Here is a 25,084-nt window from a genome sequence, read left to right on the forward strand (position 1 = left end):
TTTTGTTTGTCTGTCCATTATGACACATACAATGAGATCGTCATATCTGTTTAGATTGTAATACGATAACATGATGAAAATACAAATACGTGATTATCAGGGACAATACTGTCACAGAAAAAGACTGATCAGTTTTTAATAGAAGTTCTCACTTTCTCAATCTAATTTGGTATGTACTTTTTCTTGGGTATAGCACCTGAACACATTTACATACGGTATATTGCCATTTTCAAATAAAATCCTTCATTTATACAGAATAAAATCTTATCCATGTTCCAAAATCTATTCTGCAACAGAGGTTAACGGTGTGATGCAATTAAATGTTAACTTTCAAAAGTGGAACTGACTGACTGTATCACTAAGGCAAGCTTGTCAGGGGCTGGTGGCAAGATTTCCTGTTACATTCTACACAGTGCGGCTTTCACTATCAGCCTTAAAGCCACTTTTCTATTTAGGAGACGTGGAAAGATGGACTGACATCAGTTAACGGTGGAGACTGTATCAGACTGGCCCTTTGGAAATAAGTGACACATTTGATAAAGAAAAACTAACCTGCTCGACTGTAATAGTAAGACAGGAAACGTCTGAAGTGTCTATCAACACAGAGATGAGTTTGGGGAACTGTGCAGCATTCACTGAGATTATATAATCCACTGCTTCAAACAAGTAGTAAACAACAAAGTCTTTCAGTCCACTGCGATCCTCGAAGCAGAGTTCTAGCGAATTGTCTTGACCGGGCTCTTGAAACTCGATGCGGCCTGAAGCTGAAGTTGATAAGCCATTGGGTGAATTTTGAAACCATACAGCCTGAAACAAAAACATGAAATACAGTCACTTCCTCAGACAGAACAGAAAGAATTTTCTTTGAAACTCTGTGAGGTCAAAGGCTGATGTTGAAAGGCTGATGTTCAGTAAAGATACCAACACAGTAAGAACACAAAAGAATTAAGCTACTTTCAATTTCCAGCCCTAATAAGGGAGAATGAAAATCTTTCTTTGTTTGTTGTCAGTTACTTGAACAACACACTGATTAAGGCAAGTTGATGTGAATGCTAAGAATAAATAATAATAGTGTCAGATCAAACACACCTTGGCACAAACTGGTTAGCTGGTCGCTTTGGACGATACTCTGGGTGCACCATGAACAGCATGTGAGGGAACCCAGTCCCAAAATAAGCTCCATCTGTGTGGTGGTGTCTGGAAGATTTGGGGGTGTAAACATCCATGCACTTTGGGCAATACAGCTTCACCATTGCTTCTCCGGGGATGTCTGACAACCCTGCAACAGACAACAGAGATTCGTGACAGTCGAGAGCGTCGTCTCTGCCACACACAGGTCAAAAGGTGCAGTCTGGGTTTTGTGTAAAATTTGCTTGATGTTATGAAAAGTCAGACTTACCAATAGGAAGCATTGGCTGATTCTCACAATAAACTCTGGGGCAATAGCCAAAATCCCCTTGTTGATACTTTTCCAACTACGGAAAACAACAAATTTAGACATCACTTTTGATTCTTGTCATAGAGCGAGTATAAATTCTACGTTATTAAGTAACAGCCTTACCATCTGTGCAATGCCTCTGTTTGTGAGGATGTAACGCGCATGTATGAGCCCATAGAGCATCTCTGCCGCCTGCTCTATCAAGTCACTCTGATTGGGGTTATCTTCAAGTTCCTCATCTGTCAAATTAAAGCGATTTGGATAGTTGAGGTGCTGATCCTGCTTTAGCAACTTTGATGTGGGAATTGTACTGTACTCTCACCTGGCTCCAGGTCAAGAATCATGTCCAAAGCCTGGCGATAGTGAGGCACCTGCTCATTCAAACCTGTCAGATTAAACTTGTCTTGTATGTAGTCTTCATCAACCTGTAACACACAAGTGAAGGCGATAAACAGCTATTAATGGCATTAATTACAGTTACTATGGATACAACATAACGATGCTACAACATTACCTAAGAGCTTAACAGGATTACTCAGATGCTGCCAATGAAGAAAGCAAGGAGTTAAAATTAGAATTGGATCTTGTGAATGCCACATTCACCGCACAGTTCCTGGTACTTTTTATTTTAAGTGTTTTTCCTTTCACATGTCTTCCTAAGGTGCTTTTTGAGTGAGAAAGCCTCATGTGCTTCAGTGGAACACATTAGAAACAAACAGAAGAGGAAAGTGGCTGCAACAAGCTCCTCTGAACTATAGTGAGACCACCAAATGGCACACGTATTATTATATTAGTTTTAATTTAATTTTAATTTAAGATACTATATTAATCCTAAGATGGGAAATTACTTCTCTGCATTTAACCCATCACTGATTGAAACACACACACATGCAACATGCAGTGAAACACACAGGAGCAGTGGGCTGCATCAAGCACCCGGGGAGCATATATTGGGGGTTAAGTGCCTTGCTCAAGGGTACATCAGCCGGCTAATGGCCACCACACTCAAAATTTTCCTGTCCATCCGGTGGGGGAATCGAACCAGCGACCTTCCGATCACAAGCCGCTTCTCCAACCTCTAGGCCACGGCTGCCCCCAATTATTATATATGAAATTTAGTTGCCATTTCCAGGTGTGTTGTACTGCTACACAGAGACTGCAAGTCCAAGTACATCATTTCAGCCAATTCTAAGCTGCATTTTGCTGAAGATAAAAACACTGAAAGTCAATGGGTGGAATAATCATGTATTCCACTATGCACCTTATATTGTTTTTGCACAGTTAACCTGCACTTTATAACTCATTTTCTGAGTAGCAATTCCACATATGTTTACACTGGGGCTTTTTAGTCTCTGGTTTTTACACGCACAGTCTGGTCGACCTGCTTTCTCTGCACTCTATTGTACTTTATGTAGCATATTTATTCATATTCATATTACATTCTACTGGCACCTTTCATTCTACCTCTACTTTATTTTGCACTACATTACACTGTTTGTTGTTGTACATACACCTTTTTATGTTGTCTTGTATATATATTTTATATTGCCACTTTTTATTTTGCTATTTTTAACATTTTGTTTAGCTTGTTGTGTGTATTGCTGCTGCTGCACTGCAATTTCCCAGCCTGGGATCAATAAAGTATATCTATCTATCTATCTATCTATATGTTAGTTTACTCAGTTTATTTAGTATGTTTAGTCTATTTATTGGGCTTATACCGGGACCGGGGAAACTAATTTCGTTCTACCTCATGTTTCTACATGTGTGAAATGACAATAAAGCTCCTTGAATCCTTGAATCGTATGTTTTCTATTTTTTCCACTAACAGTTAGGCTTTGGTTGTTTGTTTGGTTACTTTTGACTAACCTACACTGCTGTAATGGGCTACTGGTGCTTGAATTTCCCTGGGGATCAATAAAGTATCTATCTATCTATCTATCTATCTATCTATCTAAAATACCTGCGTTGGGCAGGGTATAAATACGTATAGTAGATAAACATAAAGTATACACCCATACACAAGCTAGCAATAACATTTTAAAAGCTTTCAATGTATCCATATGATTGTCTGTGAAAAAACAAACTGCAGTCTCCATTTCATCAGTGCAGCCGTGAATTTTGGATACCATATTTGGGGTCAATTTAAATCATGGCTCCAATCTAAAAATCTCAGTTTATAATAATAACAATCCAAGGGACCGACCTCACAGAAGAACTCATTCCCCCTCAGTCCACAAAACCAGGATATCCAGGACACCTCCTCTGAGCTGCTCATCCTCCTGTCAAACCATAACAAGAGTTGCAGAAAACCCGGATTCATTTTACATCCTCGACTGGTGGGCTAGCAGCAAAAAACCCGGCAGTTCAAATTCTGGAAATATAAACTTTACAAACATAGATTTAACATTGTATTTCAGCAACAAGCTGAAGCTTTTATGTGGGGGACTGTGAACAAAAATGTGATTATACTGTCTGTAACAGGCAGCTTGCCTCGAGTTTCCTCTCTAACCCGGTACTGATGTTAGCTCTTGGTTACACGCTAACGTTAGCTCGCTTGCTAGCCTTCGTTAGCCTCACCACACGGCGTTAAAGTACAGGCAGTGTGGGAATTAATTCTTGTAACTGCAATAAATCTCTAGAGCTACTGACTCCTGCCTGTATGTAACTGTTCACATGAAGTCACCTTTACTCACCCTTCACTAGAATACTGAACACATCAACTTGCAAGCTTTGCGAATTTTTCTTCGCTCCCTGGATGACAAACGTGTTTTCCGGTTACTCACAGTTTTCAAAATAAAGTTCCTCATGACGCACAGAGGTTGCTTCAGTCAAACCTAATAAACGTTACACCTTATATAAAACATAGCAATATTTCTATATTTATATAGCAATAATTAATATTTTTGTCTGACATGATGATGTCTCCCATGTATATTCCATAAACCAACAGACTAAGCAGACTAAGTTTTCTAAGCAGTTATGGAAATGTCATATAAAGTAAGTGGGCTCACTTGCAACACATTTAAATGCCTTTATTGTGGAACATCTCGAAAGTGGCCATAATCACAGAAGACATCAGGGTTGCACAGATATGTAGATTTCACAATTGAATACAAATGACACATTTTACAAAGTGTTCAATATATTTTCCTATTGACATGAATTTTAAAACATTTGGTGTTTAAATCTGGAAAAAGCCACATAAACAGTCCCTGCTGGGAGCTCCTTCACGGCAGGTCTGAAAAGGTTTTGCGGCGAGGTGGTGCCGCATCTTGGGGCTCCTGCTGCTTTCCCATGCCTTCAAACATCAAAATCCTTAAAGGGTGAAAATTACATGTCAGTTGCTATATGAGACATTGCTATAAACCTTAGACAGTACAGAGTACTTTATTACTTTTTCCTTTCACATTTTTGCAACAAACAATCACCAAACATCTCAGGTACTTAGTACAACATTTCCTTTTTATGCTTTTAGGGTACATTTAAAACAGATTGAGACTGAGACGCAAGTTGATTTTTTGGTATCAAACTAATAGTTTGATTAGTCAGCTTTAGATTAAAGGACACCTTGAATTTCCCTCGGAATCAATAAAGTATCTATCTATCTATCTATCTATCTATCTATCTATCTATCTATCTATCTATCAATTCTGAAACTAGGCTAATAATAAATTGGACACTTAAACTTCTCTTAACCCCGATCCTCTTGTGACCCCACTTTGAGTCTCTGCCCTTTATCCTAATTACCCAGTATTTACTTACAATTTCAGAATTGCATTTCTTTTTCCCAGCATCATATTCAGGAAGTCATGGTAGCTGATAGTGTCTTTTGCTGAATCTCCAACCACCTCTGACATCATCTTTTTCAGCTCTAAGTGAGTCTTGGCCAGTCCGAGTTTTTCCAGCATTCGTTTCAACCCCATTAAATCTAAAAATAAATATAAGACCAAAGAAAGCAAACAAGTAAAAAGTGGTTATGTCTGTAATCTGAAAGGCAGGCTCTGTTGTGAGTCACGGAAAGTTGCTAATTATAGCAGAAAATATTTTAGAGACTCTGTACAATGCAGTTTTACCTATTTCTCCTTTGTCGTTAAGATCAAACTCCATGTATTTCTCTGCAATGCAAGAAAATATTAACTTAGTTTTGTATGTTTTGCGCACAAAATGATAGGACAATTCGTAAAACAAAACTCACGTTTAAACATTTCCAGTTTTGAGCTGAGATCTTCCTCTTCTGCATACTGGGGATCTGAGAGAAAAGCCTGAGAAGGAGTGACAATTAAATAATACCAACAAATCAGGCATATTATTGTCATTGCTATCACACAAGCGTCACACAAGTTTACGTACGCAGTCCTAGTGAGTAGAAAATGATTCCAAAAGCCACTTTTTTATTGTAACTAAAGATATCAACTCACTTCATTGATAGAATTCAGTCTGTCCTCCTGATGAGACTTGAGAAGGCCATACTGTTTTCCTCCTGTGAGTAACAAACAACCAACACACAGAAGTCATAATCATGCATAAAATATCAACAAAGCAGAAAAAAAGGCACACTAACCTTGAACATTTCTGTCCATTTCCGTGTGTGGTGCTGAGAGCATGTGAAACCAACACTGAGGATATAAAAGCTGTGTTGGTGTTTCTGTAAACTGAGCCACAAGAGGAAGTGAAGTGAGAAAGAGAGTTAGTATTAATGAGGTTACTCTGTAGTATGTGAGGCTGCAGCAAGCAGAGGTCATCTGAAGGGTTCACATCATGACAGTTACAAACAGTGGGGTAAAAGCACTACTGCATTTCTCAATAAGAAAAGTTTACATGCAGAATGCCTGCTGTGTAATTGCCAGGATGGCCTCACTGAGCTCTGATACAGTCGACCGGGAAATTAATGCTTCTCCACTGGCTTAAAAATAAGACGACATTTTATTTAGGGAAGGAGAACTGTGACTTCCAAAACAGAAAGCACTGCACAATGCTTTGCAGAAACAATTCAACTGTGTGGCCACTTTGAAAAAAAAAAAGCCCAAACCCATATGTGTGTTTGTAAATTTTAACTGAGAGTGATACTCCCAAACTTTTATATTTGTACACATTCACATCTGACCAGCTATACAGAGACGGTGCAGAACTGTTGGGGGTTAAATTCCTGGCTCAAAGGCATCTCAGTGGTGGTAATGAGGTGCAAGTGATGCTTTCACTTTCCTGACTCAAATTTAAGCTTGAGCTCAATAAATAAGTTGATATTTTGCTCGTACGGCCATTCGTCCATTTGATGCAATGTTTTCTTCTTGCCACACGGTGGCTCTATTGCTAACGTAATGAGGTAAACAGGGAAGAAAAACTCGGTACAGCAGGGCGAGTCTGTATGACTTAGAGAACTGAGAATAGGTGGCAACAATGAAAAATAAAGTCAAAAAAAGTCAGTACTCTTTTGTCTTTTCACTAGGCTACATTACACAGAAAATGGCACATTTTTATCTGCAGGGTCTTGTGTTGTTAGTTCTGTTCATGGTCATATCAGAGTGTGGAGGTGAGTAGGTCACTGAATAATTTCTTCACCAGATTCAATCAGTGGATATCATAAATGCTTTTTTTTTTTCTTCTTCTTTTTTTTGTGAGTAGACTGTGACTATGACTATGACAGAATTTAAAAGGCGATATATTTAAACTACCTTTTAAATAATCTCTATCAACATTTGTCATTTATTGTGAAGTATTGAAATATCTGCCTTGCAGCTGTGACACTGAATGCTTCAGGGTATGCTATCTAAAAACCACTACTGTGCTGACCTCTGGGTTTTACTCTCTAACTTTATTTCTGATCATATAGACATCTCAACTGTGATTGCGTATCAAGGAGAGGATGTAGCTCTCCCTTGTTTTAATTTCAATGGCACGGATCCAAAGAGCTGCTACAGGATCAGATGGATGAAGAGTGCCACAGACACCAGACAGATAAAGGTTATCCTTGCCAGACCTAAAACACCCAAGATCCAGGATGATGAACGTGCAAAATGGGAAGCTGACGGAAATGGAAAGATGTCTCTTTTTCTGACAAAATTACAAAAATCCGACGAGGGACTGTATAACTGTGAAATCTGGCAAGGTTGGGAGTGTATGCTGGTCAAAAACATATCTTTAAAAATCAAAGGTAAGACTTTTATTCTCCTTACTCCGAGCCTCTAACAAATGAATGATGTAGCACGTAAATCTCCCCTCTTTTTCAGAATGCAAAGTCCTTCAAGCAGTGAAAGCAGCGCCTGGCACACTCGTTGAACTGAACTGCCCAGTGGACATGACATCAGGACAGCAACGAACCCAGAATTACTCCTGGGTAAAGCTGAAAGGAGGCAACCCTGAATCTATCACCTCTAAGAACGTGGAAATCAACGGAACATCGCTATTTTTCCAGTCTGTGAATTACAGTGACAGTGGTTGGTACAGATGTAGGGACATGTTTGGACAAACTCAGCACTGCTTTGAAATTAGACTACAGGTCCAAGGTGGGATTTTAAACCATTTCATATCTTCACTGACAACAAATGACAACATACATGACTCCTGCATACCTTTTCTCTTTCCTTTACAAAGTGGACAATGCTGCTGTGGCCACAACGGTTCCAGGTATTGCAACAACATCACATCTTGTTTCGTCAGTAATCTGCTGTTAAATACGGTGTTGTAATTGCTTAGATTTGCCTCCTATCTCCCCCAGTGCCGACAACCAGTGAGATCATTTGGAAAACCATGAAGGAGGAGAGCAGTGCAGCATTTATTGGCGCTGTGGCTGCAGTCAGTGTTGTGATTGCCCTAATAGCTGCACTGATAGGGCTGTTCATTTACTGCAGACATAGCACCCAGAGAGTGACACAGCAAACCTGGAGGCTCTCAGCAGGTTCGATCTGTCTGGTCTTTGTTATTGCTTTGACAGCAATGCTGTGTAATGAAGTGTTATCGGGGCTTCATGTTGTCTTGTTGTTTGTCAGGTTCTCATACGGAGCATACTGATGATTATGAGATTATTCCACCTTCAGAGGGTGAGCGTCTTGCTAGTCTTTCACTGCTTTCTTTATTCCAGCCACTGTGGCCTCTTCAGCTTTCTGTAACACCTCACTGACTGCCTTTTACCTTTATCTCACAGATCCCTTGCAGTCACAACAAGTCAACTGTCTATACCACTTTCAGGAGGAAGGCGGTTGTAAGTCATTTTACTGTTAAAAGTCCCAACAACTATTTAAAAAAATATAGATATATTTTTCATCATTTTAAGTGAAACAATTTTCTCTACTTTGTTGCAGTCCAGCATTAGTTGTTTTCACTGTGCTCAAGAAAAGAGAAGATTTTCCTTCTGGATTGCCGGTTTACATTCACACATGATGTAAAATCAGATAACATCTACTAAACTGTAAAGTGAGTTTGAACAGTAACTGTCATTTATATTGAGTATTATGGAAAATTTGTACACTAGTGCAACATAAAAACAATGCTACCCAGTTTTTTTTTCTTATACTGTTGAACAGACTCTTCCTTATTGCCCTGTTTCTGCTGATATGTCTAATCATCTGTATGTATTGTTTTAAATCAAATCTAATCTTTCAATAACACCTTTAATCCAATTTTTAAAATATCTGTATGAAGATGTAGTCATGAACTCTGATGAAAATATTCCCATATTTTCAGTGTGTTGATGGTTGAAATTACTTATCAAGATTAAAATTAAGGAGAAAGAAACACTTTTATTCAGCTCTAGTTTACAGCCTGCAATAAATCATAGAAACTGTCAGTGGTGGTCACGGCTTCTCTTTTGGATTGTCTTTGCTGCTGTGTGTCTTCATTATTCCCCTCCTGAATGACCTCATAAACAACAGTCTGTTGACAGGAATATTAATTAGAAGTGAAACTTTTAACAGATCACACATTTATTATTGTCTCTTAAGTGTCACTTCTTACCATTCCAATACTTGACTGTTCATTTCCTGCAAAAAGAAAGGTGAGAAAACATCAGACACGCAAGTTTTATTTCATTTTCATCAAAGCTCTTAAAACGTTCTCATGCAACAGGTGTGCTGTAGGGTGCGTGTAATCCTCAACCAGATTCAGAGCCTGCATCCTTCTTGTGCTTTCTCTTCATGTACATGTAGAGTCCTCCAGCAGCTATACATATCAGGAGCCCCAGAAGAAGGGCTAACCAAGCAGGAGTCCACAGAGCTGTAGACATCAAATCGTTATCGCTTTTACTCAGAAAGAAGGGAGCGTGTTAGCTTATGTGCAGGTTTTATTCGGGAGAAAGGCAATGATAGCACCATGCATGCTTACGGTTTAACTTGTGCCACGTCTTTGATGCCATCACATCGCCCTCTCTGAGCAGCGAGCACGTTAAGTCATCCGATGTCACTGAAACAGCTGGCAGAAATAGTCTGATACTCAGAGTGTTATTAACATTCATTAAACTGCTCTGCCAGCCATTAAGGTTGCTTCCAGACCAAGTTAAATTGAAGTCTTTTTCACATTTATTACTGCAGGTGAGCACACAAGTCAAGGTGAGATTATGTCCTTCCGGCCCACACTCTGAAGTCACTGTAAAGACAAACATGAGAGGAAACATCTATTTCTGTGAAGCAAAAAGTAAATTGTGGCACAATTCATGCTCTGATTTGGCACTCACCATCGAGGACATGCAGCCTGATTTTGTTGAACGCTTTTTGCTGGCCAGTGGACTGTGAACACTCGTAGTCCCCGGCATGTAGAGCACTCACTTTGCTGATGACCAGTGATGTGTCTTTATTCACCTGAAATTCCTCTGTTTGGCCTTTATAAGGTGACGTAACATCTGTCAGTGTCCTTCCAGCTGCAGCCCATTTAACTGCTTCGCCTGCGCTGAGAGAGGAAGTGTTGCCACAGGAAAGTGATGCTGACTCACCCACGACAGCAAACACTTCCTCTATGCCATCTGGGGCAAAGGGACCACTGGTTACACTTTGTACATTTTTGGCCACAGCTTACATTTTTAGTAAAGTAGAGTTTGGTACCTTTAACTGTTGTTGTATAGCTGATGGAAGATTTAGCCATTTCATTCTGAAACAGCCGGCACGTCCATTTTCTGTGATGGTCTGTTAGTTTTTTATTGATAACCAGTTTAGAGAAGCATTCAGAGGGATTGTCAAAGTGAAATCTATCTCCTTTCAATGGTGTATTATTTTCAGTGCTCCACTTGATGCGGATCCCCGTGTTGTTACAAGGAACATGCCCCTTGTATGTGTTGAGGAAACAATGAAGTTCTATTGTGCCTTCAGCAGGAGTTGAGCTCTCAGTGACTGATGAATCAAAAAAAAAAGAAAAAAGAAATCATATGATTATTCATATTGTCATCACCATATTAAAGAAATGGTTTGAGATACCATAACAACTCACGTTGAAGAATCTGAAGCTGAACACTTGAAGTGAGTTCTCCACTGTCACAAGAGTAAAGTCGTGCATCGTTGAGTGTCAGGTGATGCATCTGCAGGGAGCAGTCCTTTAGGAGACCCAGTCGGACATCTTTAGCCGTCACCTTTCCGGCTCTCGCCACCACAGTAACCGATCCAAATTGTTCAGCCATGCTCCAGCTAACGGAGGAGCAGGATTTGACAGAGGGTATGCCACATGGCAAAGTCACATCATCTCCCGGTAAGGCAAACATCATCAAATGATCTGTTGGCAAAGACAACAATGCGTTCAACTTTCCAAGTCATCAGGTGGTTCTGTCAAAAATGTACCTGTGCCAGAGCAATGCTCCCCAAAAGACCTGAAACCTAAGTATGGCAAGTTGGTCACCCTCCATCATGAACTGAACATGTTCAAAATCACAGCTGATGTACACTCATTATTTTCACATGCTTTTGTGTTGTTGTTTTTAACTATCCATTGTACTGTTAAGCCTTCAGTTCAATTCATGACAGAGGCAAAAACTAAGAGACCTTATTAACAATCATCTCAAAATACAACAGGTTAACAACAGAGCATTTTCTATTTTTACCAGATGACTGAAGAGCTGCTGCATGTGTCAGAGTAAGAAGACAGAGGCTTAATGATGAAAGGGAAGCCATTGTTCTCTCAGAAGATGTCCCCTGGCAGTTTTTCTTACTTATTAGGAAATCCTCTGATAGCAGAAGCTTTTCAAACCACATTTTCAGGAAATGAGATGAGGCAACTCATTTTTAATTTTAAAACCCGCCCACAACCCATGCCCACCCTCACATGTGTGTCTCATGTGTGACTTTCCTGTTTGTCATGTGCGCAAATAATAATAATGGCTTCTAGTAATGCTTCTTATCATTGTAATTTCTCAGTAGATCTCTATTAATGATGTAAATACAAATGCCTCAAACCCAGTGATGAGGCGGAGATCTACTGAACTGCACAATATAGACAAAAGTATTGAGACACCTGACCATTACACCAATAGAAAATTTAATGACATCACATTCTAAACACACAGACAGCATTGCAGCTACAACAGCTTCCACTCTTCTGGGAAGGTTTTCCACAAGATTTTGGAATGTTATGTGGGAATTTCTCCCCATTCATGCAGTAGAACATTTGTCATGGTGTACTGAGGCAAAAATGTCATGGTGTACTGAGCCAATAAGATTTCCGTTCACTGGAAGGAAGAGGCCTTGCCAAACCCCTGAAAAACAGCCCCATAAAGAGGTGTGCCTGAATTTTTTTGTCTATATAGTGTATATCCAGATGGGAAGTTGTTTTTCTTTATTTTTAGCAGCATGTTAAAGCATTTGTCCTGTGGGTCGTGCTGCCAGATGACAGATATTCTTCTAGTAAAACTCTGACCAGTTTCAGTTCACAGTCAGCTGTACAGATCTTGATTGAGGTTTTGATTTCAATGCTGCTCCAAATGAATAGAGTGTGTTGAAACTTTCCATCTGCTGGCTACTCAGTTTCTGTTTCCATTCCTGTGAAAAAGGGTCACCTACCTTCTTGTAAATTACCCACCTCCCCTGACATTGGAGGAACTTTCGTGTAAATAATGCTAAGAGGAGTACACTTCTCTAACAGTCCAGTTTCCTTTGCTTTTATACAAAAGAAGAAGTTTGCCCTGGGTTTAGACATGCTATTTAGTCATGATCAAATAAATAACTGAGATAAACCTATTAAATGATTATTTTTATGAGTACTATCCAATAGTACAAGAAAAAAAGATTCTAATTTTCCTAGCTTGTAAAAGTTTTGCTAAAAATCCTCAATTTGCACACAAATGTCCAAAGATCAAGCAGTGGTAGGTGACAGATTGGCTCTTGGACGTGCTATAACCGTGTAGGATTTGACCTTGAGCACAACACTAGCGACTCCTCTTAGGTCTGGCAGAGAGCCCTCGCTCTCAGGAGGGATAAACTGGAAATCTCTAAGCAAGTAGGCAGTGAACAGAAAGAGCTCCATTTTGGCCACAGTCTCCCCCAGGCAGAGCCGAGCCCCCCCTCCGAAAGGGATCAGGGCACGGGTGGAACCTCCTCCTCCTTCCAGAAAGCGCTCTGAAACACAGACGGAGCGAGAGAGAGAGAGAGAGAGAAGCCACTTTATTTGAGTTCAAGTGAATGTACTCAACATCACAGGCAGAGCGCAGTACCTGGTTTGAAGCTGTACGGGTCAGTCCAAACTGCAGGGTCGTGATGAGCTCCAAACAGATTGGGAATAATGACTGTGTTCTTAGGGATGAAGTGACCTGCGATACTGAACATGAGTGGAGATTATACATGTGCCACAGTGCAAAGTGAAAACAGAAGGTAATAATGTTGTGAAAGAGCAGGACAACACAAAATGAGTGCACTTTCTTACAAATGTGTTTTGTGAAAGACTCTCTAGACTTTATGAAAATTATTAAGTATTGTGTTGTGGATCGGGATGCAGATGCTAATTTCTGCAAATTTTCTATATGAAGATGATAAATTTAGACACATTTGATGCTTTTTAGTTTATTTTTTTATTCATTATGTTGTTCATTATGGCGAGCAGCAGGTCAGCCTGGATCCCCCTAACAGTTTGCTTTGTTTTCTTTTCCACTCTTTGCATCAAAGCAAAGACCAAGGACCAAACCTTACTACTGAGAGCTGCCTGCCTTGTACCATCTTGTGCCTGCTTCACAATATCTGATCTTGCCAGCGATAAGCTGTCACTAATCTCCTTCTCTGAGATCTTTCATCTTCACTTTCATCTTGTCGTTCAGCTGACCTGCTGTCTCTGATGGCTCTGTGTGGCACCGCGAGCGGGGCAACCGGCCTCAGTCTGAGGACCTCGTGGATGAGAGCGCACAGGACAGGAAGTCTGCGTCTGTCACTGTACTTGGGGTATCGTCCCTCCAGCACTGTGCACAGCTCCTCGTACACCTTTGTTTGCACCTGAACATTTTAGTAAGACAGGAGAGAAACACTGTGATAGATGCCAAGAGTGTGTAAATAGGGTGTTTTATGGACAATGCTGCACCCTGCCTCTGGTCTGTGCAACAGGAAGGCCACAGTCCAGTTCAGCCAGGCTGCAGTGGTCTCCGTTCCCCCGATGAGAAGGTCCACAGTGGCCATGTGAACATGAATGTCTGTCAGGAGCTAGAGACATGGAGAAATGCAATCTATTACTCCTGCTATGACTAGTGTGCTAAATTTTTAAATCCAGTTTTAATATTAGATAAAAGTAGATTTAGCAATGTATTTGTTGCAGTATTTCATATGATTTTTTTGATAAAAATGTTTAAATAAAGAGATAATAACAGATGATACACCAACAGTCTAATTTTGCTCGCAACACAATTCAAACAGACCCTCCTCAGTGCATACTGGTCTCTGTGCTCACCACTCCACATCCTGTGTTGGGCTGATTGTCAAGGCCCTGGAGGAGGGATTCTGTGATGGCGTCCTCATTTTTTTTGTCTTGTACCTGCACAGATAACAAAGCAACATCTGACAAAAATCAACACAGGCTGTTGTGATTTTGTCATTTGACGGAATTGATTGCACGCAAGTGTAATCACAAAGCCACACCAAGCCGAGCTTTATTTTTTAACCTGTGATCTAAGACATTCAGCCTGATTAGACTTTTCTGTTGTATGTTTTTCAACCTTTAATTCTTTGGTTCTTTGGTTCTTTGGTTTTACTAACCTTGTAATTGTTGAGGTGTTTTCCTATGATTTCATCTCTCCTGGCCACCTCTTTCAGGAGACGGGAAAACACGGGGTTGGGTAATTTCTTTGAGAGAACAAATGACATACAATGTGAAATCCCATTCAAATGGTCTTTGTCAGTCTTTTCTGTGATCTGCAGTCAAATTAATTACTGACTCTGAGCAGTGGGAAGGAATCCAGAGCAGAAATCCAAGAGGAACCCCACAGAGCAACAATCTCATTCAGGCATCTGTGCAGCTGTTGCAGCTCCAATGATCTCTTATCATACTAGAAAACACAAACATCACAATTTTAACTCATCCTATGACTAAGCTTATGTAATGCAAGCCTCAAAATGATAATCAGGAAACCAAACACCGGTCTGCTAAAACCACAGCTGTTAATGACAAGCAGATTTTGCAATCCATAGTCAGAAATAGACTCTCACTTCTTTTCCAAAAGTCAAAGTTGTGATGACATTACTTGCTGCCACTGTGAAATCTTCTGAGAGATCTACAGCACTGCCCTGATAGTCCATCAAGGCCTAAACAAGAAACAAACACCGCTTTTAAGTGAGAATTCTGGAAATACCCCAACATTTGGTTTGCTGTCCTGACAGGATATTATGCTTTTTCTTGTGTTTTCTGTACCTTTCTCAGTTGCAGCGCCTGTCTTTCGATCACATCATGCAATGACTGCTGACAACAACGCTGCAGAGCGCCCTGGACAAGACGACGGTGTGCCCTCCACTCCTCGTTATAGTCCCCCAGAGAGATGGTGCGCCCTCCGCCAGACACAATATTACCTGATACAAGCCAGGAGAGGCCATAAAGACATACAGTAATACAATAATTTTGCTTCAAAAATTAGAGTTGTTTACCTGTGTATGAAGCTGGTCTTCCAGCAAAGTCTGACCATTTTTTCACCAGTGCTTCTCTGATGAGGTCACCACTGTTTAGTACCACCATGGCTAAAAAAAAAAAAAAAAAAAAAAAAAAAATCACACTAGGGTGGTTGGTGTAGTCACCATCTGGATTCTAATATCCACAAAAAACGTCTTTAAAAAGTTAATTTGCTTGTGTTATATGATAAAATAAAAATTCATATGATTACTTGTGTTTCCACATTTAAGGCGGTAGATGTTTCCATACTGCTGTGCCAGATTGGTCAGGTGAATTGGCAGGTGATCATGTGTCAGCTCCATCATGTTGCCTATGAGGAAGAGACTGGGAGGACCTGGGAGGGAAGTGGACGAGGAGCAGGGAAGGACCTGATAGAGATACTGCAGCAGTTTAGATTCAACTACTGAGTGAAGGAGAAAAGAAAGAGAAGAAAGGTAAAACAGAAAAATCCTTTAGATGAAGTTCACTGGTGTACGTTTTCATGTGTTGACAAATGTCCCAGTAAATAATCATTATATTTTCATGAAATGAGAAAAAAAACTTGACTCTACAACCAGAGTGATCAAAAACACACATTAAAGATGACAAACCTGTGGATTTACTTCCCTTGTTATCGTCCTGTACAGATTTGTCTCTCTGACCAGACATGTCAATTAGTAGCATCAACAGCAGAACGACTAGGAATACAGCTCCCACGCTGACCACTGATATTCCTATCGCCATTTCGTGCCTCCTTGCTGGTACCCCACCTCAGAAAGATGCTCAAGACATGCTAGCCACATTTATAGCATTCTCGTCAGTCTCTACGCCCATCAGTTTTATATAGTGTTGATGTTTTCACTAAAACCAAGGGCGTCTAAATGTTTTCTTAAGGACAAGATATCTGATGATAAGGTGGATGCAACAAAAGTAGTGAGAGACAGACTGATAAGTATGTCTGTGACTTGTTGAAGGGCACAATAACACACCAAAGTTCTCGAGCTCTGACAAAGCTCCGTGGAGATAGGTCTGGCTACAGTGGACATGACAGTCAGTCATGCTGGCATTCGTTTATCTTGTAGAGCGGGGAATGAAGTGACAGTTTTTTGCCGATAGATTTGGGTGTTTTAATTTACTTTTACGAAGAAAACAACAACAACAACACTTAAGACCCACATTAGCCACATTTATTCCAATGGAGTGAGACAGTGCATATTTAATTACAGTAGTAGTGGGCTGGCACGCCATGGTGGCGCACAAGAGGGTATTAGAGACAAAACAAAACTGAGTTGAAACTGACAGGTCAGGCAGAAGAGTACAGTATACAAAAAGTTGCAATTGGTATATTTCCTGAAAAACAAAACAAAACAAAAATCTTGCACATTGAATCAAATGCACTGACAGCTTTCATGGCTATCAAAATCACCGTGCATGCGATTTCAGGTGGAAAGTGACATGCAGCAACTGTGAGATCCACTGTCTTCTGGAGCTGTTACTCTCCGTCAGATGTAAGGTTGGAGAACCCATGAAGATTTGCATTTAGCCATGAGTTGCAGGAGAGAACCTGGACGGTCTGAACTTCATCTCAGTGAAGGGAATGGAGGCATCTTTACCTTTCCAGTCTATCCAGACTATTCCCTGTATCAGGAACAGGAAAGTGGTAATATTTGATTAGTCACAGGAATATAAAAAGTGTTCAAAGTTCATTATTATATGCCCAGGTAGGGAAGTGAACTGAGACCTGATTATTACTGTTGATGCCATATAGACCATTGAGGTTGGCCTTGTAGCAGTTCTTGTACCACCAGCCTCCCATGTAGGCCCTGGCACAGTGGATTTCCATAATATCGGGGTCTTTATCCCAGGCTGAGAATGGACGGCCATTATGGTACCTCATAGAGTCACCTGACAGAGACATACAATGACAATTAGGTAGGAATACTCAGCCATTTACTATATAATATAGTAAGTCTGATTTGTTGATAACTGAACTACAGCACTGTGCCTCTACAATCCTCTGACTCTTCTGTGATTACATGTTGCAACTTCTCACTTTGATCACAAATACTTTCTATATATACGAATACTCTATAGGCTACAATATGGTATAGAATTGACAATTTAACATGCAATTACAACTCCATCTGGGAATTGAACCCTCTGACAATACCATGGATTTATTGATAAAGTATCAGGAAATATACCTGCAGTTCCAGTGTAACCAGATACTGTAAGAGTATAGTGCCTCTCCGAAGAAGCAATGGCAAAGTTGGCATAGTGAGCATAAGCGGTGTCATTTCCAGATCGCATATCCACTCTCAGGCTCACCGGGCCGACGCTGGTCAAGTTGTGAAGAAGCTCATTTCCTGATAGGGGTAAAATGAAGAGTGAACAGTTTAGGTTGATTTTTTTTTAAATCTATTCAAATGTGATGATAATAAGAACTTATTTCAATGGTACCGAGCCAGAAGTCTTCACTGAGGTTTCCAAATCCAGCGCTGTATTCATTCCAGGTCTTGTAGAAATCTGTCTTTCCATTCATCCTCCTCTGGAACACCTAAAGACACATCAAATTGTTGTCTAAACTAATTTTGCCATTTCTTCAGCTCATAGTTTGGATGTGCCAGCAGCAGTTTGGCTCACCGTCCAGCCACCTCCATCGGTCTCCATGTCACAGTAGACTCTGACTGCTCGGCCCTCCTTTCCTTGTGGGTAGATATCCACCTCTCCTGACTGCAGAGCTCCATTCAGCAGCTCCTGAGAGCACTCAGTAGGGAAGGGGAAACGTAGTTTGCCTGAAAGACGAAAAAAAAAGAATAACTTGACTAACGATAATGTACTGATAAGGTGGATAAATTAGCAGGAACTGCATCAGATAAAATACAATACCTGTGATGAATTCTGTGGTGACAACAGATGTGTAGTGTCCATCTCTCTCGCCTTGTACCAGAACAATGTAACGTGACATTGGCAACAAGCCTGTAAGCTTATACTCTGTGACAGATCCATCCAGAATAACCTCCTAACATATACACACAAAATCACTGAAAGTTAATATCTGAGGCAATTCTGTAAATGCTGGAGCTCTCTTTTCACTGTACATGCTAATGATGATGGAATATTATTCACCTTTGTCACCTCTCCAGCCACCTGGTAGATCACTCTGTAGCTGTGATAAACAACAGTGGAAGTTCTCCATACTATCACTGCAGAGCGAGCACCAACCTCACTGGCTTTAACCACTGAAAGACACAAAAATGCACAAACATGTAGTTCCCACACTAACTCTGTAGACTCTAGCAAGGAAAAAAATGCCCCATGTCCCTTTATTTATTCCCTTCTCTACTCACCATTAGCTGTGGTAAATGTTGTTGAGATGGCCATACTCTGGAGGCTGTCCTTCTGACTCAGGACTTTGACTGTGTACAGGGTTCCTCTCTGCAGGCCTCTCAGCTGGTGCTCCACTGAGTTTCCAGACAGCATCACCGTCACTGTCATATTAGGAGCTGTGGCAAGAAGGAGAATTAATAACATCCTGATCAGACATTAGTGCTTTGTAATTAGTGTTTAGGTTAAAGTTGCTACACTCACTCTTGGAGGACTCATAGCTGATGATGAAACGGTCTACTTTGCCCAGACTGGGTGTCCATTTCAGCACAGCTCTCGTATCTGTCACATCGGAAACTTGCAGATGTGTTGGAGGGGCAGGCACTGCAGTCAAGACACAACCCATAGTGTGTTTATTGCTGCTTTCACATGCTAAGACAAAAAAAAGTAGCTGTACCTAAAAATACGTTTATCTAGCTGTGTACCTGTGGTGATGACGGATGTGAGGGCGTCACTCTGGGCTCTGCCTTGTGTAGCAGTTACAGTGATAATGTAGGAGGATCCAGTGGACAACTTGGACAGAACCACATAAGACTGGTGAGAGTCCACAGTCACATAGCGGCTCTCCCCTAACAGAATGACACATCACAAATGAACTAGTTAAGCAAATAGTACTGCTCAGTGAAAGATCCACACTGACTGATGTTACACAGTAAAGGAACTTTGACCTTTGTGATGGTCAGCATTTGACAGACCTGTGACAATATTGATGTATGTGACCCTGAAGCCTGCAAACGTGGTCTTTGGTTTGGACCAGGAAACAGTGAGGGAAGACTCTGTTACATTACTGAAAACCATTTCTGTGGGTGGTTCAGGGCCTGGTAAAAAAAAAAGGAAAAGGACATTTTTATTGTCAAATACACACTAAATTTATTGCTGCCAATACTGACTGTGTCCCTGGAAGTAGTGGAGGAATTCTGCAACTAACAAATGGAGTATAACTTTAATTACCTGTAACTGCAGTTACTCTGTGAATCTTTGATCTTCTCTCAGCTGCAGCACCATATATGTGCAGGACATAAGCTGTGTTTGGCCGAAGGTTACTGAACTCCACAGAGCGTACGTTGCCAGGGACCACCATAGAGATCCTCTTCATTTCAGCTTTGCCTCTAGATCCAATAATCTTGTCAGAGCTGGCAGTTGTGTTGGTGCTCTCGCTCTGTACCTGGACTTCAGTTGTGTTCTTAGCTGTGGAGGTCTTTTCTCCTTCAAGAGCTTCCTCCTCAAAGTCCTCATGGTCTTCCTCGTCACCCTCTGTCCGTGGCTCTCTTCTGATCACAGTGAAGTTCTTGAACATCCCTTGTGGTGCTGACCACATGACAATAAAGCTGTAGGAAGAGATGTTCACAACCTTTACAGAACCTAATCCAGACCCTCCTGTCCTCCTTGCACTTCCAGAGGCATAGATAGTTGTTTTGTTCTGCAGGACTGGAGCCTCGCCGGATGTAGCTGCAATGGTTGCATTCACTCTGTACTGATTCTTCTGTGTTACTTTCTCTTTTACAGTCTTGGCAGCTTCAGTGTTTCTATTGTCGACAGATTGCACAGTTGTAATTTCTACTTTGACTTTCTTGATGTGTTCATGTCCAGATGATTGAGTAACATTTTTCTCTGCCAGTGTGGACTGCTCCAAGGTCTCCTTCCCTGCTTTGGTTTTGTTTGTTCCCATGCCCTTGGACAGAATGGTCACAAGTTTAGATGTGCCATTAGATTTCTTAACGTTACTCTGAGTTACATTGGTTTGAGGTTCGTCTTTTAGTTGGTCAGATTTAGGATATATTTTAGCAGCAGCTCCCTCTTTAACTAGTTTAAGGTCAGTTTTTTGGAGCGCCTTTTTAGAAGTCAACACTGTTGTTTTGCCTTTGCGGGCCTCTTCTTGCTTTTTTCCCTCATGTTTCAGCAGAACTTGAGCAACAGTTGGGCGACTGGTCTTTGTGGCACTTGAAGAGTCTTTAGTACTAACTTTTTTAACAGAAGACTCTTGCTTTGATTGTATTTTAACAAGACCTGCTTTGGCACTAGTCGTCACTTTAGGTTTAGTGTCAGTCTGTTTAGCTTCAGACCCCTTCTTCTGCTCCTTCTTCTGGAATAGTGTTTGCTCTTCTGTGCCAGTTTTCTCCTGCATGTTACTCTTGTCTTTGTTCACCTGTGTGGTCACTGTTTCCACTGTGACCTTGACCTTTCCTTTGGCAGTTTCTGAAATTCCAAAGTACAGGTTACAAAATGTGAATTAAATTTGATATTAGTCAAAGTAAAAAAAAATACTTTCTCTCACTTTAAAATGTTATATCAGCCTTATTGCAATGCAGATTCTCACTTACGTTTATTACACTCAGCTCCTTGTGCACACTTACTGCAGTCTGGACCCATAAATCCCCGTTGGCAGACACATTTCCCCTTCTGACATTCTCCATTGCCACTACAGTCACTGGGACAATTTGCAGAACATGGACCTGGGCAGCAACAAAAACAACCAAAATTACTCACTGGACTAATCTCTAATCTCTAATGATTCAACTTAAATAGAATAACCTGATAAATATGACAAAATCATACACTTCTCTTTCAGGGAGGACATCTCTCTTTCCAGCCGGGCTACACGTTCTTTCAGAGCGGTCATCTCAGACTCACATCCTCCAGAGCAGTCACCAGGCAACAAGCTGATCTTATGTGTCATCACTAGAGGAGCTCCAGGCTTCAGCTTCAACTCCTGCTCCTTGCTGTTGCTTGAGTCACAACCATCACTGATGACCACTTTGATTGGTTGTGTTGGGGCAGGCTTGTCTTTGGTGGTGGTGGTGGTGGTGGGAGCTTTGATTACAGCGGTCTGATTGGTGGTGGATGTGACCTTATCTTTGTCGACTGAGGAACCACTGGTTGTAGCAGCCTTTGTTGGTGTTGACAGAACAGTTTGAGTAGTGGGGGTAACCTTCTCTTTGGAGTTCTTCACATCACTGGTGGAGGGAGATTTGGCTACAACAGTCACATTGACAGAGGCTGTGGGCTTGTTTTTGGTGGTTTTAGCACCACTGGCTGGAATAGACTTTGGGGATGTTGACTGAACATTTTGAACTACAGCGGGGGCAGGCTTGTCTTTGGCAGTCTTCTCATCACTGGCTGAAGGAGATTTCATTGAAACAGTCTGATTGACGAAGGCTGCATTCTTGTCTTTGATAGTTTTAGTAGCACTGGCTGATGTAGACTTTGTTGATGCTGACTGAACATTTGGAGCTCCAGTGGGGAGAGGCTTGTCTTTGGAAGGCTTCACTTCACTGACTGAAGGGGATTTAGTTAAAACAGTTCGATTGACTGAGACTGTGTGCTTGTCTTTGTTGGTGATGTTGCCACCGGCTGGTGTGGCCTTAACTGCTGCTGAAGGAGTGGTTTGAATTACTACTGTGTTGGGCTTGCTTTTGGTGGTCACTGGAGTGGGTAAAACTGTCTGATTGACTGTATTTGGCTTTGGGGTTGGGCGAACAGTCTGTTTAGCGAGAGCAGCTGTGGTTTTTGGTTTTGACAGAGTGAAAACAACATTAGGTTTGGTCACATTGCTTCCTGTTGAGTTTCTTCTCTCATTGGTTGTGGATTGAAAGGAGGGAAATGGGGTGAGAAGGAGGAGAAGCCCCAGAGTAAACAGCATTTTGAGCCAGGAGCAGTAGCCAGAGAGAGTATTACCTTTGGTAGATCTGTATGTATGTTACTGTAAAATTATGAACTCCTTCCTCTATATTTCTATGACCACTTGTATAGGGGATTATGCCAGGTCTCTCCTGAAAATGAAAAAAATGAAAGACCTGAGTTATGACTGAGTCTAATGCATGACATTTTGTGCCAAATAATTTTTTTCAACTTTTTTTTTTCTATCCCAAGAAGGGCTTTGCTAAGCATACATGCTCTTTTTCAGTCAGCTTCACATTCACAGAGTTCCCATTCACACTTTGATGCTCCCTTAAACCCTCTACTGGCTATTACGTAGCTTCATTTGGAGCAATTTCAGGTTGCTCAAAGGTGACCTGACAGCAATGGCTAAAGCAAGGGTCTGTATTATTTCTACTCCTTCCTTCAAATGTGATGAGTCAGTGGAAATAAGAAACTGAAAAGAGAGTAAGCATAATCAAAACACTATCATTGAGCTGACACATCTTGAAAATGCACAAAATGAACAAAATGTTCAGAGAAAAGAAACAGATATTTTAAACCCTTTTTAAAGTGTCCACATTGGTACACTTTTTAAAGTGAAAGAAAATCAAATCTATAAAGAATCGCAGCAGTGTTCTAATCAGCCATAATAGTTAATTCAGTGGCTTTCCTGACCAAGTCAAATTTAAATTAGTTGATTTTGAACAGGAAGGAAGAAGGTTGAGTGGGAAGTCTAGGGAGTCTGCTGGGGAGACCAGAGGTAACAGAGCGTCACTGTATAGAAGTGTGGGACACTGTACGTCTTTCACTATACAGTTACATAATCTGCTGTACCAACAACTCGTAAAACCCCTAAAAGAAATACATCCAGGTTTAAATCTGTCAAAATCAAATAAATCATCCAGCATATAAAGACACTAAGATGCTTTATTGCACAGTAAGACATTTCTAAATGTTGCGTGAGTTATTTGACTAGCTGACTGCGGAATTAACTGAAATAATTGTCATTATACTTCTAAAATGGAAAATGTCATACTGCCACAAATTTTGAATGAAAAAATAAACCTAAGACAAATGAAGGTTAAATTGTTAATGCTGCATTATGTGTGCGCACTAAAAAGTAGCTACATATTACTGTAACTATTTCAAGCCTTTGTGACAAAAACACATATATGTTATACAACAATGTGACTTTTTCCTCACAAATTTGCGCATTCAACCCCCTGAGAAACTATACACAATAAAAGAATATCAACTGACATCTAAGTGAGCTCCATTTGTTCAAAAGACTGCAGTTACCACTTTGATACCACAGTTATATGGAGAAAAATGAACTTACCAGAATAATGATTTAATTCTTGGCTTTATCTCTTTCTTTGTGTTGCTCCCTCCATCTGACAAGCTCACATAGACTTGCTGGATATGATCTTGGAGGAAAGAGGTGAGAGATAGGACCACCACTAGAAAGGACGAGAGTGACAAAGTGGGCTCCTACTTAAGGACCCCCCCTCCCTGCTCACCTTCTCCACGCCTAGTGGTCCCACTCTCTGAACCACCATGGAAAATATTTGTATAGGACTTACAAGAAGAGTGGCATTTTATACACAGTTGTGTATCAAATATGTTCTACAAATATGACTGCTCTTTTGTATTCTGTTTTTTTTTTTCATTTTTCTTTTTTATAATGTTTTGTGATGTTTCTATAATTTTTTACTGATAGACTTAACAATTCAGTGGATCCAATCCAAGGTAAATTCATTAAGTCACTGATTTTTAGTTAACACGTGAATTATAAATTGATATCAACTTTCTTTTGTGTAATCTAATGTCTAATGTGATTAACCTTCTAGTAAACATTTTGAAATTGCAGCCTTGTTCTGAAACTGTTTACAGTACATGCTGTGTTCTTTCATGTGGAGTAACACAAAAATAGCCTGTATCTTTCAGTTTTACTGACTGCAGTTATTTCACTGTCTGCTCTATGTAACTTGACTGATAGCAGACATTGCTAACACCTAGACACGGCTTTGAATGAATGAAGCTCTGGTCTGAGAATCATGATTCAGCTGGACTACATAACATAACACTGCAGGTATTCAGTGCTGACTCTGGGGGACAGGAACCTCTTGCTATATGAATTGGCTGTTTGTTGGAAGTAATGAGATGTAACTACGTGGGAGTTATGTAAGTGACCAAATATCCACCAGATTTAAGGAATGCTCTGTGAAGGCTCTGAATCTCTGACCAAATGGCCACCCACCATCCCACCTTTTGTAAACCACATGAAAACAAGTATATCAAGGTCCTAGAGCAAACAGGCCGTAAGTGACATTTTCCTAATTTTACATGAGAGCAAAAACAAAAATTTATATCATCAGAGCTTTTTGTACATATTTATACAATGATAATGTAAGATGCACTGACGTCAATAAGGGTCAGTTATTTGATTTTTAAAAAAAAATATTTGTTAATTACAATTTAGTTTTGTGTGTGAGCTCTTCCCCTGAACTGCAATAGGCTGTGATTTCAGTGTAATCACCCAATACAAGCCACAGTTAAATATATTTATGTTCTGTTAAATTTAGCGTCAGC

At 40.5% G+C, this 25,084-nt stretch overlaps 6 protein-coding genes across 8 annotated transcripts; 1 reads left to right on the forward strand and 5 right to left on the reverse strand.

Moving 5' to 3' along the window:
- Nucleotides 1–93: 93 nt before the first annotated feature.
- LOC124065376 (casein kinase II subunit beta) lies at nt 94–4,275 on the reverse strand. 2 transcript variants are annotated; one of them, XM_046400723.1, is made up of 7 exons: nt 4,135–4,275; nt 3,645–3,720; nt 1,761–1,863; nt 1,562–1,677; nt 1,400–1,475; nt 1,090–1,279; nt 94–807 (listed from the first exon to the last, which is right to left on the reverse strand). In XM_046400723.1, the coding sequence occupies exons 2-7, from the start codon at nt 3,714–3,716 to the stop codon at nt 717–719; spliced, it is 648 nt and encodes a 215-aa protein (XP_046256679.1). In that variant the 5' UTR covers nt 3,717–3,720; nt 4,135–4,275; the 3' UTR covers nt 94–716. The 2 variants fall into 2 exon arrangements, with proteins under 2 accessions (XP_046256679.1, XP_046256681.1); XM_046400725.1 differs by having other exon boundaries at nt 3,932–4,143.
- A 183-nt stretch (nt 4,276–4,458) lies between these two features.
- On the reverse strand, nt 4,459–6,157 carry LOC124065377 (allograft inflammatory factor 1-like). Its single transcript, XM_046400726.1, has 6 exons — nt 6,003–6,157; nt 5,860–5,921; nt 5,637–5,703; nt 5,515–5,556; nt 5,204–5,369; nt 4,459–4,756 (listed from the first exon to the last, which is right to left on the reverse strand). The coding sequence occupies exons 1-6, from the start codon at nt 6,043–6,045 to the stop codon at nt 4,669–4,671; spliced, it is 468 nt and encodes a 155-aa protein (XP_046256682.1). The 5' UTR covers nt 6,046–6,157; the 3' UTR covers nt 4,459–4,668.
- A 454-nt stretch (nt 6,158–6,611) lies between these two features.
- LOC124065375 (junctional adhesion molecule-like) lies at nt 6,612–9,224 on the forward strand. 2 transcript variants are annotated; one of them, XM_046400722.1, is made up of 8 exons: nt 6,612–6,971; nt 7,272–7,547; nt 7,669–7,944; nt 8,033–8,065; nt 8,157–8,336; nt 8,428–8,478; nt 8,583–8,639; nt 8,740–9,224. In XM_046400722.1, exons 1-8 carry the CDS (start codon nt 6,839–6,841, stop codon nt 8,748–8,750), a joined length of 1,017 nt encoding a protein of 338 aa, XP_046256678.1. In that variant the 5' UTR covers nt 6,612–6,838; the 3' UTR covers nt 8,751–9,224. The 2 variants fall into 2 exon arrangements, with proteins under 2 accessions (XP_046256678.1, XP_046256677.1); XM_046400721.1 differs by having other exon boundaries at nt 6,633–6,971; nt 7,272–7,592.
- LOC124065373 lies at nt 9,158–11,560 on the reverse strand. Its single transcript, XM_046400720.1, has 8 exons — nt 11,457–11,560; nt 10,853–11,131; nt 10,471–10,755; nt 10,107–10,391; nt 9,758–10,018; nt 9,533–9,649; nt 9,392–9,417; nt 9,158–9,310 (listed from the first exon to the last, which is right to left on the reverse strand). Exons 1-8 carry the CDS (start codon nt 11,524–11,526, stop codon nt 9,188–9,190), a joined length of 1,446 nt encoding a protein of 481 aa, XP_046256676.1. The 5' UTR covers nt 11,527–11,560; the 3' UTR covers nt 9,158–9,187.
- A 236-nt stretch (nt 11,561–11,796) lies between these two features.
- LOC124065378 (steroid 21-hydroxylase) lies at nt 11,797–16,221 on the reverse strand. The gene is made up of 12 exons (XM_046400727.1): nt 16,078–16,221; nt 15,699–15,890; nt 15,466–15,555; nt 15,236–15,390; nt 15,034–15,129; nt 14,763–14,873; nt 14,584–14,670; nt 14,279–14,362; nt 13,921–14,034; nt 13,664–13,830; nt 13,062–13,165; nt 11,797–12,966 (listed from the first exon to the last, which is right to left on the reverse strand). Exons 1-12 carry the CDS (start codon nt 16,208–16,210, stop codon nt 12,704–12,706), a joined length of 1,596 nt encoding a protein of 531 aa, XP_046256683.1. The 5' UTR covers nt 16,211–16,221; the 3' UTR covers nt 11,797–12,703.
- A 420-nt stretch (nt 16,222–16,641) lies between these two features.
- On the reverse strand, nt 16,642–22,724 carry tnxba (tenascin XBa). The gene is made up of 14 exons (XM_046400856.1): nt 21,410–22,724; nt 21,175–21,306; nt 19,805–21,049; nt 19,549–19,671; nt 19,279–19,422; nt 19,058–19,177; nt 18,817–18,972; nt 18,596–18,708; nt 18,356–18,488; nt 18,110–18,261; nt 17,927–18,023; nt 17,671–17,832; nt 17,208–17,371; nt 16,642–17,104 (listed from the first exon to the last, which is right to left on the reverse strand). The coding sequence occupies exons 1-14, from the start codon at nt 22,491–22,493 to the stop codon at nt 17,006–17,008; spliced, it is 3,924 nt and encodes a 1,307-aa protein (XP_046256812.1). The 5' UTR covers nt 22,494–22,724; the 3' UTR covers nt 16,642–17,005.
- Nucleotides 22,725–25,084: the final 2,360 nt, after the last annotated feature.

Source organism: Scatophagus argus, chromosome 9, assembly GCF_020382885.2.
Source record: "Scatophagus argus isolate fScaArg1 chromosome 9, fScaArg1.pri, whole genome shotgun sequence".
In the NCBI taxonomy this organism is placed as follows: Eukaryota; Metazoa; Chordata; class Actinopteri; family Scatophagidae; genus Scatophagus; species Scatophagus argus.